We start from the raw sequence: 19,021 nt of genomic DNA, 5'->3' as shown, positions 1-19,021 counted from the left end.
CCTTTTTCCTTTTTCTTTTTGAAGATTTTGAAAGTAGTAAAGGGTAATGGGTTTGTTTTTCTTTTTTTTATTTGCAAAATCTTGAAAAGGTTAAGGGTAATAAGGGTTTGTTTTTCGTTTTTTCTTGTAAAATAAAAAAACCGGTGAAGGGTTAAGAGGTTCGTTTTCCTTTTCCTTTTGAAGATGAACAAAAAATGGTAAAGGGTAAAAGGTTCGTTTTCCCTTTTCCTTTTTGCAGATGAACAATGTTATGGGTTCATTAGATTGAGACTCAAAGGAAACGATGATACTTGACATTATTTTGTTTAAGAACTCTTTGTGTCATATCAGTCGAATGCTTCGGTTTTTGAGTTGCATTTTTATCAGTGTAGAGGGCGGTATATAAGATGAGTGGTCTACTCTACTACACACGTATGGCTTGGATGCGCGGCTTGTTTTGCGGGCATTTCGAAGAACAACACAGTCAAGTTGTCTTTTTATGATATTCAGAATGATGAGTGAGAGCCGAGTGTTTATTTGTACTGCTTTTAGTTATAAATTATAGTGTTTAGAGAGACATTATTCATGACATAGACAGTAATCAAACTCCACAGCGGGATCCGGTTGCTCGACAAGCCGAGAATGTATTATGAAAATAAACAAGACTGTCATGACTGTGAGTGTTGAGAGTGACTGGGCCGGCTGTTCGCCGTTCTTCACGTAAAAACAGTTATTTATCCAGACGCGCAAGGCCCAAGGGAAGTTATACAATCAAATCTACCAAAATGGTAAGATGCTCACGTAGTGTACTGTCTGCTCACGTAGTGTACTGTCTGTTTGTCATGTGATGTTAATTTGTTAACTGTCCTTTTTGTCATTTGTGACACTTGTGGTTAGTTGAGTTATTTTATGACACTCACCATTCTCACTACACATGCTACAGTACCAGTGACCACCATGCTCAATCTCCTCAGTCACTGGACTTTTTATTTATTTATTTAAAACCCTTCTTTTTTCAACATTTTTTACTTTTTAGGTTTAGTGTAGAAAGGGGGGGGGGGGGTTGAGACAGTACGTTCTGTCTTATGTTATGGACCCTACCGAGTATCCAAGCAGGAAGTAGAAATGAGAAGAGGAGTGTAAACTGAAATCATCTGAATATATGTTGGGTGGCGGTGTTCTTATTCTTAGCTGCTCGGCCACGACACCTTCCACAAACGACACCCAGTAGGGGACTTGAACCCCTGTTTAGTTGCGAGTCGAGAGGAGGGTTACGTTATCGCAACTAACCCCTGACCTGCTGACCCACTTCAGATCTACTCACTCAAACTTGAAATCTGGTACTCTATATAAACCACTCAGCCAATACACTTGGTACCCACTCGCCCATGGCATCTGGAACATGTTAAAGGCAGTGGACTCTAGTATTGGTAATTACTCAAAATTATTGGCATACACCTTACTTGGTAATGATTGATTTCGAGACCTCAGATTTAGAATTTGAGGTCTCGAAATCAAACATCTGAAAGCAACAACTTCGTGTGACAGGGTGTTTTTTCGGATAACTTTCCGTATGGCGCCACCACTTTTTCACTCATTTTTACAAAAAGGGATATCTCATTGAGGTAAATAAGATACTATATTATTTCATATCGAATGAAAAAGTGGTGGCGCCATACGGAAACTTTTCCGTTTTTTCTTTCATTATTATCTCACAACTTCCACGACCAATTGAGCTCAAATTTTCACAGTTGTTATTTTATGCATATGTTGAGATACACCAAGTGAGAAGACTGGTCTTTGACATTTACCAATAGTGTCCAGTGTCTTTAAAGCTTTTTTATTTTATTTTAAACTGTGTAGCCATTTGTTTATTTCAGCTGAGAAGACTTGCTCCAAGTCAGCTCTCCCAGTCTCAACAGACTCAGCCGAGTAAACGCAAGAATAATGAGGACGTTTGTGGTAAAAGGGTAAGTTTGCTCTTTGAAGAAGAACAAAATGTGTGACTATACATTAGTGTAATAAAACTAATGTTCCGATCCCTCATGGAAAATGAAAAACTTTTTCGGAAGAGTAAACCTACCGATTTTGTTTTTAACTATGCAAATTGGATAACAAGGCTTAAACTTTAAGCCTAGTTTATTTCATCTAATTTTCATAGTTTGAAAACAAAACAAAAAGGTAAGTTTACTACTCCGAAAAAGTTTAAAAGCCACTCTTGGTAAGGGGCTACAAGAAAACAAACTATTAAATGTGAAAAATTACTCTAGGAGCAGAGTAGGAATTGATATTCCTTAAAACAGTCTACATTGTAGGATTGAGGGAAACATGCACCAGGCAAGAGTTCCAAAGAGATACAGTACGTAACATTGGTGGCATGGTTGGCTTGTGCGTAAAGCACTCGCCTCTCACCAAGGTAACCCCGGTTCGATTCCTGGCCATATGTGAGTCAGTGAGTTGAGTTGTGCATTGGTTCTCTGCTGTGCCACGAGGGTTTTCCAGACCATCCGGTTTTCTTCCCTCGGAAAAAAATCAAAATTGGCTGTGCTCCGTGGTCATAATGGGTTGATGTGGCTAGCAGCCAAAGGCGCCCTTGCATGCCTGCTTCTCGAACACGCTGTAGCCGCGTCCTTCGCAATTCAGCTCTTAGCTGTGAGTAAGGATGATTAGCCCCCCAAATTATTATTATTTACATGGACAAAAGCTGTTGGAATGGCTCTTTACTTTCCATCTCAGCAAATCAAGAGTGTATAGGTGAGAAGAAGCAGAAAATCTGGTTTCACGCTAAACATTCTGATATGGGGAACTATAGGTCGGACACCCAGGTGGCACATTTACAACAAAATATATATTAAATGTAACAGTGATAATAATAATAATTAGACTTGTAAAGCGCACATTTATATCCACCCTGCTGAGTGTTCAAGGCACAGTCACAACTAAAAACAAAACAAAACAAAGAAAAACAGACACAACAAAATTAGTCCTTGAAAACCTGTGACAAAAGAGTTTTGAGAAGAGATTTGAATTTTGTGGTTCAAAGACAAGATCTAAGATTAAGTGGTAGAGAGTTCCAGATGTGTGGCGCATAAAAATAATGCAGTGGTTTTTTTTTCCGGTGTTGTCTCCTTTTTTCATCAGCTCTCATCCCAAAAGAAGTTGAAGTTAGATTCTGACTCCAGTAATGTTGGCAGTTCACCGTCAGCCGGGTCCAGGTTCACATCCATCATGAGGAGACCTCTCAACTTACTGAATAACACCAACTGCAGCCCGGCAAGATCATCTCATGTATGTAGCGTTTCCTTCATGGGTTCGTGACTGAGCGATTTAGAGCTTCCCATTTAAGTCCTAGTGGTGTGTTTTGTGGTTTTAATAACAATATCAAATATCAAAGTCTTATATAGCGCACGTAAGTATCTACCAAACAAGGTACTCAAGGCGCTGAGTATATACACGTATAAACTCTCAGAAAGATAGGTTATTGCAGTGGTGGATTCTGAGACCCAATTATGTAGCACCTTATAAGGGTTTACAAGGTGCTACGGCGCATGAAGCAGCCACAGCCAGGAACACCGGGGCGAACCCTTTCTCTTAGATAAGTGCACTGGGTTCTTTTACATGCATTTACACAGCACATGGGACCAACGGCTTTGCATCCCATCCGAAGGACGAAGCAATGGCTAAGTGTTTTGCTTGAGGACACAAGTGTCACGGCTGGGGATTTGAAGCCACACTCCTTGATTGCTTTGTCCTACAGATGGGACTTAAAGCCATAGGTCCTGTGTGTTGTGTAACACACTTTAAAGAACCAAGCGCGCTTATCTAAAAGAGTAGGGGTTCGCCCCGGTGTTCCTGGCTTGATTGGCATTATGTTGCAAAATTAATACTCTTCATCCCTGATGCAAATCTAGGCCCTATTAAAATCATTGCTTGTCTTTCTTACGAACTGTGCAAGTTTTAATTAATGGTCTACAATCAATTGACATGTTGACTCTTTGTTTGATATCCCTCAGGAAGAGGCAATCAAGAATATTCTCTCACGGCCGTTCAAGATACCTATTCCCAACTACAAAGGTAACTTTTGGGTGTTTCTTTTCTGTGCAGGTGTCTCATGTAAAATATTATTTAACCCTCCACTGCCTTACCTTCAGCTGTGTTCCCATTTACCTTTTTCTTTTGCTGCCACGTGGAAAGTTACCGTGATTGACTTTGGTGTAATTCTTCCGTGCGTTCCCACCTGGACTTGTATTCCGCAAAGTTTGTATACTGTTTTACAGCGTGGTCGCGGTAGGTTTACAGCGCGGAGCTGTTCCCATTTGACGTTTAGTTGCCCTGTTGAGTTATCATGGCTGCGCAGAAGTCTTCCCCTGACATCTTGCGACTTGTTAGTTTTACATCACGGTCGCGGTAAGTTGACCTTGCATACCCATTGGATTTAATTTTGTCATTCTACAGAAATGTTGCTGTACTTGAATGAAAAAAAGTCCGATGGGAACGCTGCTTAAGACTGGGCGATTAGTGCGACTAGTGTCGGAAGTCGCGACTGTTCATTGGTCGACCAGCCTGGGTTGAGTCAAAATAGTCAACCTTTAGTGAACACTTGAACTTGCTCTCAGTTAACTGATGAGGATTTTTAATGCCAATGTGAAGAGTCATACAGTAACATAAGAAGTTTGGTTCTTTAGGATCTACGCTTGCTTCAAGGGGTCTTGGCATCCGTCGTCAAGGGGCACGTCAGCCCCTTCATGATCCTTACGAGGAAGGGGCACTCGTGCTGTATGCACCGGAGGAGCTGAGTGCACAGGAGCAGCTTACTGTCGACAGGTACATGTTAATAACAATCATAATAATAGTGGCATCTTATAGACCATGTGAACTTCTGTTTACAATAAGTGTGACCTTGTACAATTTTTTAGCTAGTCTGGCAGGCAAGATACTACACTGGTCATAATATATGGGAAAGTTGACATTTTGGGTCATAATTTCCACATAAATCAAAGAGTTATGAAAGTAACAGCTGGACAAGTTTTGAAATGTGCCCCCTTTTATTATATCAAAAGTTGATAAGAATTGGACAGTGCAATTTCCCGTGAGAACTTATATTTTCTTCCGTTGAGCTGTGTACAAATCTTGCCTGCAGGAAGTCCAGGCTTGGTGGCTCTTTTGTAAACATGTGATGTCACATCGTCTATAATAGCATGCATATCCGTCACTCAGTGACGCTCAAGGCCCTACAATAATCAGTAGTTACCTGTAAAGTATGTGGGACTACGTTTGAATAATGAGACCTACTCCAAACTTGTGGAAGAAATTTGAAAGCCAAAATGAGCTTCAGTATTTGGACTTCATCACACGAGGCAACTTTTGCAGGCAACTTTGAAACAATGCCAAACGACCAACAAGAAAAATGTGTGACCGTTCAAAATGTGAATGCTTTCTCCCTGGAGTTTGCCTGGAACTGGCTGACTCACTGTTTGTCATCAATTCAATCTAATCGCTCATGAATTGTACTCTGTTTTTCATTGCAGAGAGAAAGTGGAGGTGCACGGTGAGTCAAACACTTTTGATCCGTTATATTTTAAAAGTGTTTACCCTGACAAGTAAGACATTAGACTTACTCCAAAACTTTATGAGCATAAAAACATTCTTGGTACAGAGCACTGGAGAGCTGTTGATATTATAGACCATTGCAAGAAGCCACACCCTTTGAAGTAATTTAGTTTTAGAGAAAATGGTAATTTTTCACCATAAGATTTGAATCTGATGAAGCCTTTCTCAGGTATCTGAAAAAAAATACATTTCTATGTAACAAAGGTGTTTTTTTCCGTTCATCATTTTCTTGCAACTTTGATGACCAATTGAGTCCAAATTTTCCTAGGTTTGTTCATGGATGCATAATGTCGCGATATAAATCAAATGAGAATACTGGGCATTGACAATAATCCTGCAACTGATTTCATGAAACGCTAGGATTAATTCTGTCTCGAGTTAACGGAGTAACCCGTCCTAACTTAGGATGGGTTCAATGCGTCCTTAACGTCTTCAGAAACAGAGTTTAACTCGTACTTAGTCCTGAGAGTTTGGTGAAACCGACGGTTGGGCATTGACCATTAGCAATATTCTTAGCTGTAGCCGTAGCTGTAAGGGCCAATTTGGATATGGCTTAATGCTGATTGCTGATTGTGGAATTTGTTTTTTTGTTTCTAGTGGTTGTTGACCCTCAGCTTTCAAAGGTTCTGCGTCCTCATCAGAGAGAGGTAAGACCATTAGAACAACCCGAGCCTCATTACATAGAGCTGCGTAAGCACAAAAAAGTAGCTAAGCACAACAGAATAAGGATACCAGCCTAAATTCCATGTCACATGTACTATCTGTAACTGTGGTATCCTGATAGTTTTGCTCAGTAGGAAATTGTTTAAGGCAACATTTTCTGCTTAAGCAGCTTCATGAATTGGGTCTAGCTTAAAGAGTCTCGCTCATATTCGAATGCTTTCGCGACAACTTTTTAGAGTTTGTTGTTGGATTTTTGTTAAAGTTGAGAAGTTTCTTTGTTAATCACTCAAAGCAGTTTGGAGTTAAGGGTTGAGGGTTTGAAAACCTGAAGTGCAACCCCAGCATATTTGAATACAGGTGTTAAATGAGTTTTAAAAAATTGTTTTTTTCAGGGAGTCAAGTTTCTGTGGGACTGCGTGACTGGAAGACGCATTCCCAAAAGCTATGGGTGCATCATGGCAGATGAAATGGTGAGTGCCCTTGGCAAACTGAAAATGGCCTTGCCAAGGCCTGGTATAATAATCCTTGTTTGAAATAAATAGTATTGCATGATGTATGTGATGTTTTCAATAGTTTCATGATTTGATTTCTCACGTACTTCACTGTGTCATAATTCCTGATTCATGACGATCAGAGCATACTGATCGAAACATCAAGCAGATAAACCAGCCCTTCGCAGAGCCGTGGAAGTGTCGTGGCCAAGCGGTTAAGAGCACTGGATTCAAACTCTGGTGTTTCTGATCAGCAGAGTGTGGGTTCGAATCCCCAGCCATGACACTTGTGTCCTTGAGCAAGACACTTTACCATTGCTTCGTCCTTCGGATGGGACGTAAAGCTGTTGGTCCCATGTGCTGTGTAAATGCATGTAAAAGAACCCAGTGCACTTATCTAAGAGAAGGGGTTCGCCCCGTTGTTCCTGGCTGTGGCTGCTTCATGCGCCGTAGCACCTTGTAAACCCTTATAAGGTGCTACATAATTGGGTCTCAGAATCCACCACTGCAATAACCTATCTTTCTGAGAGTTTATACGTGTATATACTCAGCGCCTTGAGTACCTTGTTTGGTAGATACTTACGTGCGCTATATAAGACTTCGATATTATTATATTATTACTACCCACAAAGGAGATTTTTACATGGTGTAACAGCAAGCCTTACTTACTTACATAAAGGGTTTAGGTACTTTTTATATGACTCAAAACACAAATGTCTACAGAGTAACATTAAACTTACACGGTTTAAAGATAATAGTAGAAAGCTTCCCTATAAATATTACTTGCTCAGGTGCTGTAGTTTTTGAGAAATGAGTAACACAATTTCAAACAATTGCACAAAACTTATTTCAGCTTGTAAAATAGAAATCTTGCTCTTTATGATTTTCATATTTGAAAAAAAAAACTGATGACTAATGAAGATGAACATTCTACTGGTGAATTTTATTACATTCATCTTCATTTACAGTGAGTGAGTAGGGATTCATGTCATGGCCAAAAGCTTGATCTAAAAAAGGTATCACTAAGACGGTATCTTTAAAGACGGTGGACACTATTGGTAATTGTCAAAGACAAGTCTTCTCACATCTCAACATATGCATAAAATAACAAACCTGTGAAAATTTGAGCTCAATCGGTCATTGAACTTGCGAGATAATAATGAAAGAAAAAAACACCCTCGTCACACAAAGGTGTGTGCGTTAAATTGGTTGATTTAAAGACCTCAAGTTCTAAATCTGAGGTCTCGAAATCAAATTCGTGGAAAATTACTTCTTTCTCGAAAACTATGGCACTTCAGAGGGAGCTGTTTCTCACAATGTCTTATACCATCAACCTCTCCCCATTACTCGCCACCCAGAAAGGTTTTATGCTAATAATTATTTTGAGTAATTACCAATAGTGTCCACTGCCTTTAATTCCTGATTTGTTTTTTTTCTTCAGGGACTTGGTAAGACTCTTCAATGCATAGCTCTCATGTGGACCCTACTCAAACAAAGCCCGGATGGTAAGTAGTTGCGATAAATCGTAAACCTCGAACCTTCCAATGGTCTATAAAAAAATAAAATAATAATAATAATAATACTAATAATCAGAGATGGTACTCGCTGTCAAAACATAGGATTCAAACTGCCTCTAGCTACCGGGCAACCTCGGTAGTCTAGTTGGTAAGACACTGCTCTAGCATTGCAAGGGTCGTGGGTTCAAATCCCACCGGAGTAACATGCATGTGATATTTTTTCACAGGACTTGGGAAAGTACTGAGTATACAGTGCTAACACACATATAATAATATAATAATATAATAATAATAATAATAATAGTGACTCCTTGTATAGTGCACATATCTGTCACTTGGTGACGCTCAAGGGGCTTTATGTGGGACTAGAAATGTGGGACTAGGTTTGAAGTATAAGACCTACTCCTTTAGCACCATGTAATGGTTTACAAGGTGCTGTGGTGCAATATGCTGCCAATCAAACCGAGAACACAGGGGCAAAACCCCTTCCCTTAAAGGCAGTGGACACTATTGGTAATTACTCAAAATAATTATTAGACGAGTAATGGGGAGAGGTTGATGGTATAAAACATTGTGAGAAACGGCTCCCTCTGAAGTGCCATAGTTTTCGAGAAAGAAGTAATTTTTCACGAATTTGATTTCGAGACCTCAGATTTAGAACTTGAGGTCTCGAAATCAACCATCTAAACGCACAGAACTTCGTGTGACAAGGGTGGTTTTTTTTCTGTCATTATTATCTCGCAAGTTCGATGATCGATTGAGCTCAAATTTTCACAGGTTTGTTATTGTATGCATATGTTGAGATACACCAACTGTGAAGGCTAGTCTTTGACAATTACCAATAGTGTCCACTGCCTTTAATGATAAGTGCTCTGGGTTCTTTTATGCATTACACAACACGGGGCCAATGGCTTGACGTCCCATCAGAAGGACAAATAAAGAGGGCTCAAAATAGGACTCTTAGAAATGTTAATTAACTCTTAACTATCCTACATATATGATTATTCTACAGCAAAGCCAGAACTGGACAAGGTTGTTGTTGTAGCGCCCTCAAGTTTAGTCAAGGTACAATTCATGTTTCTCTACTTACTCTCAAAAACTTGCAGGGATGAAAACTTTTATCTGAATTCAGACTTTTTATTTCTGCTTGGTGAAAAAATTACATGTTGGGGTGTTGTAGCTAAGCGTTTTTCTAGCGTGGTGGACTCAAGTTCTGAAATTTACAAAAATGTGGGTTTGAATCCTGGGTCCAATTTCATAGAGCTGCTAAACACAAGAGTTTGCTTAGCATGAAATGTTTGCCTTGATAAAAACAGGATTTCCCAACCAAGTTTCTGCGTGATTTTCAAGATGACCATACAACAGCTGAATACCAGTAACTAGGAAATGCAACAAAATGGAAATTTGTTTGGTAATCCTGTTTTTAGGAAGAAATTTCATGCTAAGCAAATTTTCGTGCTTAGCAGCTCTATGAAATTGGGCCCAGGTCTGATCGGTCCAAACATGATATTCTTCCTACTTAGTCAGATTTCAGATATTTTTGCATTTGGCCATGATACCTCCTAACCAAGGTGGACATTACGTACATCAAGTTAAAATACTGGGTTTTTTTTCTCTACTTAGAATTGGTACAACGAGATCAGCAAATGGTTAGGCAGTAAGCTGAACGCCATGGCCATTGATTCAGGAACCAAAAAGGAAATAGACACCAACCTGGGTGAGTTTAGAGACCATTATCTTCGATGAAATTTCCTTCATTTCAGTTCTAAAACATTTTAGACCATACTATGTACTCAGAAGCATTTCTTTTTTGAAAAATTAATTTCTTTTTTGTCTTGAATTTCTGTCTGTTGTTAGCTTCATTCTTGGCTCAACATGGCCGACGAACATCACATCCTATTCTTATCATCTCATATGAGACGTTTCGTCTGCATGCTGCAACCCTTCATAAAGGATCAGTGGGTCTCGTCATATGTGATGAGGTAAGAACACTCCACCCTGACCCCAATTTCATAGAAATGCTTAAAGGAACATTACAGAATTGGTTTTGCTAGCAAATATGTTTCTAAGCACTTTATGTATTGTCCATTTACTTGTTACCAAGTAAGTTTTTATGCTAAAACTTGTTTTGTGTAATTACCAATAGTGTCCACTGCCTTTAATATTATTTTAATTTTTATTCAACTAATAGTAACTCATCATCATCTTGTCAGTTTTAAGGCTGTTGTCCAGTCTGTTCTGGGTTGGCCTGCTTTCTCCTTTTGGCTCACCTCCGATTGACCCTGTCTATCACGTCCCTTGCATTGCCTTGCCTCCTACAAACCATCATTCGACACGGACCTCTGCCATGTCTCGCACGGTCGGCCAACGTGTGTTGCCCCATCCACAATTACGCTGGTACACCTCTTGACCAAGTTGGCACCCCCTTTCTCTCCACATGCAACAAATTAAACATTTATTGGCTTTTTTGTTTCAATCTGTGAAGGGCCATCGTTTAAAGAACTCTGAGAACCAGACTTACCAAGCGCTGAATGGAATGAATGCAAAGAGACGGGTGTTGCTGTCCGGAACGCCCATTCAGAACGATCTGCTAGAATACTTCAGCTTGGTTCATTTCGTCAACGAGGGAATCCTTGGTAAGAAACCTTTTCTATCACCCCCATTCTGAAACAACTTCACTGGCTCCCTATCTCTCAACGAATCATCTTCAAGCCAACGCTCATTGTCCACAAAGAACTTAACTGCAAGGCTCCCCACTATTTCCTTTTATTTGTTTTATCAATTTGTCTATTTATTGACCTATTTTTTTGTTCATCCATCCATATATTGAATTATTTGTTGCTTTACTTCTTTTTACATGCACTTTTCTAATTATTTATTGTTATAAAGTATTATTAATACTTGTTATTCATATTTTTTGACTAACTATTTATTTATTTATTTATTTGCTTGTCTAATTTCTGGTGTTTGTTTTTGGTTTTGTTAATTTAAGTTGTGCTTTGTGTATACAGATTATTTATATTTATTTTAAATTATTATTATTTTTCCAAAGAGAGTATTTTATATAGTGAGTTTGCCTCCCTATGTGACTGGATTAACAGGCTTTCGAGCTACAGAGTGTTTAATTATACTTTTGTTGATCCTGGCCATCACATTAGGGTTGTTTTGTAATTTCCTGTGCCCTTACTGTTTGTCTTGCTTTGAACATATCTCATAAAAAAAAACATTGTAAATGAAAAAAAAATATATATCTCGAGACCATAATAATCAGGAGACTACTTCCCAGATTGTTCACTCTTGTATCCTCACAAAGAAATCATCAGTGATTCCGTTTTAGTATCCTCTCTGATTTCTGAATGATTTGGTTGATAAAGTATTTATGTTTTAGGTTGATAAAGTATTTTTGTCAACTATGATCCGTGACACTTGTGTCCTTGAGCAAGACACTTTACCATGGCTCCGTCCTTCGGATGGGACGTAAAGCCATTGGTCCCATGTGTTGTGTAACGCATGTAAAAGAACCCAGTGCACTTATCGAAAAGAGAAGGGGTTCGCCCCAGTGTTCCTGGCTGTGGCTGCTTAATGCGCCGTAGTACCTTGTAAACCCTTATATGGTGCTAAGTAATTGGGTCTCAGAATTCATCACTGCAATAACCTATCTTTCTGAAAGTTTGTATATACGCGGCTCCTTGAGTACCTTGTTTGGTAGATACGTGCACTATATAAGGCTACGATATTATTATTATTATTATTATCATCTGTGAAAATCTAGGAACATCACAGGAATTCAAGAAGAAGTTTGAGTTGCCGATCCTGAGAGGTCGTGACGCCAGCTCTAGCGACAAAGACAAACAGCGAGGCCAAGAAAAACTACAGGAGGTAAGACTTGATGGATAATTGTAAAATACTTGACCCCTCATCTTAGGTATAAATGATTCCGATTTCCAGAATGGCTTCATACTAGTCGAGTTCAAGTCAACATTTATATAACAAACTTTCAAAACTACTCTTCTCAAAACATAACATAATTTATTTACAAGCCAATTTTTCTCATTTTATTCTGCTTGGTACAGCTTGCAGTATTGGTCAACAAATGCATCATCCGAAGAACATGTAAGTCATTTTCCTCTCAGTCCCTTTTTTTTTTTTTTTGATTTAAAAAAACAAAATGTTATGCACGTCGGTCGCCAGACACACGAGACCTGAAGGCCACTTCAAGGTGTGGGCTACAATTATTTTTGTCCAGAGGCCGTTGCCACCTACTCCTAGGGCTGAAACAGGGTTGCCCCTTTTACAGTACATACGGATGTAGACTAAGTAGATACACACACGGTGTTACTGCAAACCAAATATATATTGATACCTCACTATGCCTCACTATGCCTCAAATCATATATTTGTTCTTTTTTTCACAGCTGCCCTTCTGACGAAATACCTTCCAGTTAAAAGTAAGTTACAAAAAATGTCCAGATATATACACATGCATGCAGGAGAACAATAAAACAAGCCCACTCCCATTGTTTTTCCCTTTTGTCTGACTGATAACTTTTAATAGCCCCTTAGAGATACAAAAAAGGTGTACATTTGTTAATTAAAAGCACAGACATAACTCTTTTACAAAACTGGTCACTCCAACAATGTGTCAGTTCTCCTTTTTAGGCACAGACACATTTGCAATACATTTTAAAGTCATCATCACCTGTTTCAGACAGGTGCACCTCAAACCATATAGATTAGCAGCGACTCCAGGTCGACCCACATAAACTTTGGTTTCAGACAGGCGAACTTAACATAAAAAAGACTACATTAGGTTTGACTCATGACAAGATGAACATCTGAAACTAAGACACTTGAGAGTCGTTCCGAACGACTACAACAGTCAATCTTTCAAGTTCTCGAGCGCCCAGTCGCTCCTAACTAACAAAACATTTACATTGGCTCAGTTTATGACAAAACTGACGTCTGAAAACAAGGCGCTCTAGAGTCATTCCGAACGACTACACCAGTCGATCTTTCGACTTCTAGTGAACTTTTCTGAACTTTTCAGGTTCAGCTCGACTTAGAGTGCCTGTAGAAATGGGTGTTACAGACTCTGACCCCCTCTCTCTGTTGTACTGTTTATTTAACAAAAAAGAGTGCAAGAGGTTTTTTTTGTTCTTCTTCTTTTTTCGAAAAAATTGAAATGACTTTTGCATTATAACCCCTTTGTGATGTTGTTTTTCTGGATGGAAGTTGCCAGTAAAAAGTGGGAAATATTTTGCATTTAAATTTACAAGAAAAATATTGTTGAAAGTTTCACCCCTGTTGTCCTGTTTACCTAGTTTTTGAGAAAGAGGTAATTTCTTACTCAAATAATAAAAAACTTCAGCTGAAGCCTATTATTATGCATCTGAAAGCCCACAAAGTAATGCAAAGTAATGCAACAAGGATGTTTTTACGCTCATTGTTCTCTTGCCATTTCGATGACCAATTGAGTCAACATTTTCCCAGATTTGTTATTTTATGCATATGTTGAGATACACCAAAGTCAGAAGACTTGTCTTTGACAATTACCAATAGTGTCCAGTGCCTTTGATGTGTCAGTGATTTTTTGTAGTTGAACAGGTTGTGTGTTGTAAGATGACGCAGCTTCAAACATCCCTGTACAAACAATATGTGTCCAGCAAGATGTCTGAATGTGGGACAAGCAACAGCGGCAAGAATTCAGCGTCTTCTCTCTCTGCCATTACACAACTCAAGAAACTCTGCAATCGTAAGTTTCTGTAAAAAAAACTACATCCCAAATACTTGTTACTACTCCAGTGTCAACTTTCACAAAGAGCTAATGTCAATCGTAAAGGTACATTACAAAAAAATTTTGCTAACAAAACATTTGCTGGCATTGTAAGCACTTTATGTAATCCACCGTATACATCAACTGACAAACCATGTGTTTGATTTGGCATTCGGCCAGGGAAGGCTGGACATTTCTAGAGATAAATAATCAAGTTTTATGCCAATACTGCTTTTTTTCCAGACCCAGCATTGATCTATGACAAGTGTCAAGATTCGCAGAGTGATTTCGCAGATTGCACCGAGCTGTTTCCAAACAACTACAATCATGGGAAGGTACAACCAGACCTATCAGGTAAATAAATAAAATAATATTAATGAGGAATTTTGGTAAAGCACCTTTCTCCAAGGACACGAAAGCACATGTACGAGAATAGAAGAAACTTTTCACACTACAAAAATCTCTGTGTTGGACACGGATACGATCCGGATAATGTGCACTGACCTTTTCACACTCCAACTTTTTGATCCGGATATGGCGCATTATCAGTGTCAAAACCAACCCTGCCCGGGAGATGGATTGATAAGTCCCAATTGAGCTAAAACTTTCACAGGTTTGTTGTTTTATGCATATGTTGAGATACACCAAGTGAGAAGACTAGTCTTTGACAATTACCAATAGTGTCCAGTGTCTTTAAGGACTCGCATCAAAACGTTGTGTTTTTTGTTTGTTTGTTTTTGTATTTTAGGCAAGATGTGTGTCTTGGACTATTTGCTGGCCATGACTCGGAGTACAACCAGTGATAAGGTGGTCTTAGTTTCCAACTACACACAAACTCTGGATCTTTTTGAGCAACTCTGCAGACAGAGAAAGTAAGACACAAAACACTTTTATAGCACACCTCTTGCTTGTTCTGTGTTCTGGTTGGCTGAAACACGTTCATGTGGGATGAACTAATATAGTCTAGTGATCGCGCGTGCGTGTTTGCGGGAACTAGTTCCTGAGCGGGCACTAGTCTTTGAAAAAAGTTCCCGGTTACAGGGCCCTCTCTTGACTTGAATCGTGAACAGCAACTACAAAACTTCCTTTCTTTTCCAGATTTCTGTTTTTATTTCACATTTAAGACCGAGCTGTGTTATAAAACACTTATTGACTGCATAATTCGGTAACTAGTGTACGTCTATTCCCCCTCGGGCCTGTGAGTGACCAGAAGAGGGGCCTATTTCCCTCGCCCTTCGGCCTCGGGAAATAGGTCACTCTCCTAGTAACTCAAAGTCCCTCGGGGGAATAGACGTACACTAAATACCTCATTGACAGTCAATATGTGTATATTAGTGCCCGCTTTGTTGTTGCATTTTGAACCTAAAATGCCAAGCTTTTTTAAGGTGCGTGTCTCAACTATTTTTACTTAATGGTTTGTTTTTGTCTTTATTTTGTGTAGCTATATCTTTGTGAGACTGGACGGCAGTATGTCCATCAAGAAAAGGGCCAAGATGGTGGAGAGGTTCAACAATCCTAGTGTAAGATATGATTTTACTTCCTTAAAGAGCAACTTTTGGCTTATTCATTTTGGTTTCACCCATATACAAAGATGTGTGTTAGCACTGTATACTCAGTACTTTCCCTAGACAAAAAATTACAGGCATATTACTCGGGTGGGATTCGAACCTACGACCCTTGCAATTCCAGAGCAGTGTCTTACCAACTAGATCACCAAAATTGCCCGATAGCTAGAGGCAGTTCGAATCCTTTGTTTTGGCAGCGGGTACCGCAACGATATAAGAGATGTTAAATTTGCATCGAGAATAAAGAATATTAATTTTGGTTGTTACCCATACACCAATGTCCATTAGCACTGTATACTCGGTACTTTCCCAGATCTGTGAAAAGAATCACAGACATTGGGTGGGATTTTTACCCACAGTCTTTGCAGTTCTAGAGCATTGCCATACCAACTAGACCACAGATAGTCACCTTGGTGAGAGGCGAGCGCTTAACCACAAACCACAAACCTTGGCCCAATTTCATAGCGCTGCTTATCAGTAAGCAAACTTGCGTGCTTACTGTAGCAGAAAAATTTGCTTAAGCCTTAGCGTATTTCACAGGTTAGCAGAAAAATTAACCCGGCCATACTGCATGTTTACCGTGGATTTGCATCGTAACATCATTTATTTTCGTGTGGTAAGCACCAGAAGGTTAGCATGCCTTTTCGTGTGCTTACGGTTAGCAGCGCTATGAAATAGAAATTGCACAGAAAGCACATAATCGGCCGCTAAGCAGCGCTATGAAACTGGGCCCAGGCCCCCAGGGGAGACGACACCCCACAAAAACAAGTTTCTAAACGTATGTGTTTTCTTTCTGTTTAACAGAGTCCTGAGTTCATATCTAGGGTCTATGCAACCCCACTAATTTTTAAATTTGCGTGTTTTCTTTCTGTAACAGAGTCTAGAGTTCATATCCAGGGGCTACGAAACACCACAAATTTCTAAACTTGCCTGTTTTCTTTCTGTAACAGAGTCCAGAGTTCATCTTTATGTTAAGCAGTAAAGCTGGTGGGTGTGGCTTAAACTTGATAGGAGCCAATCGGCTGGTCATGTTTGACCCCGATTGGAATCCGGCCAATGATGACCAAGCAATGGCCAGAGTGTGGAGGGACGGACAGAAGAAAGAATGCTTCATCTATCGCCTACTCTCAGTACGTACTTTTGGGGGTTTTTACGTTAATTTTGAGAATAATGAATCAAAAAAGCCCTTGTTCACAATTGTGTGCTTTCCAGATGCCTGAGGAAGGCTTCAGGCCTGAAGTCTTTCTAAGATTCATATATTTGAGTGAGAAAAGTCTCTAAAGCTTTGCTACTTCAGAGAGAGTCGTTTCTCACAATGTTTTATACTTTCAACAGCTCTTTGTTGTTCATTACCAAGTATTTGGAGTAATTGGAGTATGTTATATGGAGTAATTGCCTTGGATCGAGCCAGTTAGTCTATGATAAGGGTTTGAAACTGTTTGTTTTGAAATGCTTATGAGTAGAAAGATGTTTACTAGTAGAATTTAATGATCCACACAAATATGCCTCGAAACTGCATGTTTTTTTCTTATACGTCGTGAACTAACACAGCACTCTAATTTGTTGAGTCAAAAATGTTGACTCCACAAAATGACTGACCATGTTAGTTTGCAAAGTTTTGTGCGGATTATTATATTATACTTTTCAAAGATCTTTCTAACCATAAACATTTAATAGCAAACAGTTTCAAATGCTTTTTATTGACAAGCTTGCTTGATCCAAGGCATTGGTCCTTTTTTAAATCACCTGTTAGGATGCACCTGTTTATTTTCCTCCTTTTGTGAACTCCTAGACGGGTACGATAGAGGAGAAGATATTCCAGCGTCAGGCTCACAAGAAAGCTCTGTCGAGCTGCGTCGTCGACAATGAAGAAGACGTCGAGAGACATTTCTCTCTGGATCAGCTCCGTGATTTATTCCCTCTGAATGAGAATACCATCAGTGACACCCATGACAAGTAAGACGTTCTATTTTATTCCAAACTGTACAAGGTTTGGGTGTTTTTTGTACGACACAACAAAAGGTACCAAAGCCCTTTGAAAACAGGTTTCGTAACTTGTTACTTTTGTTAAGAAAAGTGTCGGCTTTTTTTTGGGGGGGGGGAATCTGCCAGCTGAGCGATTAAAATATAGACAATCACAAAATGTGTAGTCAATATTTGTATACTATTTTCGTCATATTTTCTATAAATGTATAATTAATTCTCCTTTGATATGACTATTGAATCAGGTTCAACTGTCGTCGCTGTGTCAACAACATCCAGGTCCGTCCCCCACCGCCAGACTCAGACTGTAACAGTGATCTTAGCAATTGGAGCCATTGCAGCAGTAAGCGTGGCGTCACGGACTGCATCTTAAAGAAAGCTATGGAGATGGACAGTATATCTTTCATCTTCCACCATCGATCACATGAACAGATTAAAACTGTTTAGAGGAGCTGAGGAAGATTTCTGCGATAGATGGATAACTCTTTCTTGAGGTATTGGAATTGTTATTAAATAAATTCTTTGTATCTTAAAGAAAGCAATGGAGATGGACAGTACCGGTATATCCTTCATCATTGATGATCTTCCACCATCAATAACCAAAACAGATTAAAACTGTTTAGAGGAGCTGAGGAAGATTTCTGCGATAGATGGATAACTCTTTCTTGAGGGATTGGAATTTTTATTATTAAATAACTCTCTATATCTTAAAGAAAGCAATGGAGATAGCTAGTACATGTATATCCTTTATCATTGATGATCTTCCACCTTTGATAACAAAAACAGATTAAAACTGTTAAGAGTATCTGGGGAGTATTTCTGTGGCGCATGGATGATTCCTTCTTTAGTGGAATTGTTATTATTATATAATTCTCTAACATCATCGTCATCAGTCGGCTGTACAGCAGGTGGACACAAGCTTTTCCCATTCTATCCTGTCTTGTGCTATTCTCCGAATCTCAAGTGGGGAGAGCAGAGTGTCCGTTGACTCTAACCTTGCGATGCACTCTGCGTATAGTAGGCGCTGGTGACCTATACATCTTCTCTATATCTTAAAGGAACAATAAAGAATTGGTTTTGCTAGCAAAAAAAAGTTGCTGGCAGTGTAAGCAATATTATGTGATCCACTATATACATAAACTGACAAACCTGTAGAAGTTTGAGATCGATCTGCCATCTTGGTCACAAGAGATAAGTAAAAAAACAATTACAAATTTTGCTTAGCATTGATTCCAAAACAAAAATGAATAAAACTCCAAATGCGAAATTAGATTATTTATTTCTCATCAAACATTACATTTCAGATATAAATATTTCAAGGGATTTTTTTCAACTATCTTTATCATTAGACCGTGTGAGTTTGACGTAAACCTGTGATCTTCACGCTTTTTGTTTCTGACCATTTCTGTAACAATCTTTAAAGAAAGCAATGCAGATGGA

At 39.1% G+C, this 19,021-nt stretch overlaps 1 protein-coding gene across 1 annotated transcript; it reads left to right on the top strand.

Moving 5' to 3' along the window:
- The first annotated feature begins 423 nt into the window (after positions 1–423).
- Positions 424–18,852, top strand: LOC117297904 (DNA repair and recombination protein RAD54-like). Its single transcript, XM_033781084.1, has 23 exons — positions 424–767; positions 1,860–1,949; positions 3,121–3,267; positions 3,993–4,053; positions 4,665–4,803; positions 5,508–5,527; positions 6,187–6,236; positions 6,645–6,722; positions 8,185–8,248; positions 9,273–9,325; positions 9,884–9,977; positions 10,118–10,242; positions 10,746–10,896; positions 12,033–12,139; positions 12,334–12,373; positions 12,676–12,708; positions 13,857–14,012; positions 14,277–14,387; positions 14,782–14,905; positions 15,475–15,553; positions 16,549–16,728; positions 17,391–17,554; positions 17,827–18,852. Exons 1-23 carry the CDS (start codon positions 765–767, stop codon positions 18,026–18,028), a joined length of 2,271 nt encoding a protein of 756 aa, XP_033636975.1. The 5' UTR covers positions 424–764; the 3' UTR covers positions 18,029–18,852.
- The last annotated feature ends 169 nt before the right edge of the window (positions 18,853–19,021 follow it).

The sequence above is a fragment of the Asterias rubens genome, chromosome 12, assembly GCF_902459465.1.
Source record: "Asterias rubens chromosome 12, eAstRub1.3, whole genome shotgun sequence".
NCBI lineage: Eukaryota > Metazoa > Echinodermata > Asteroidea > Forcipulatida > Asteriidae > Asterias > Asterias rubens.
This window is presented reverse-complemented; position numbering and strand designations above follow the sequence as displayed.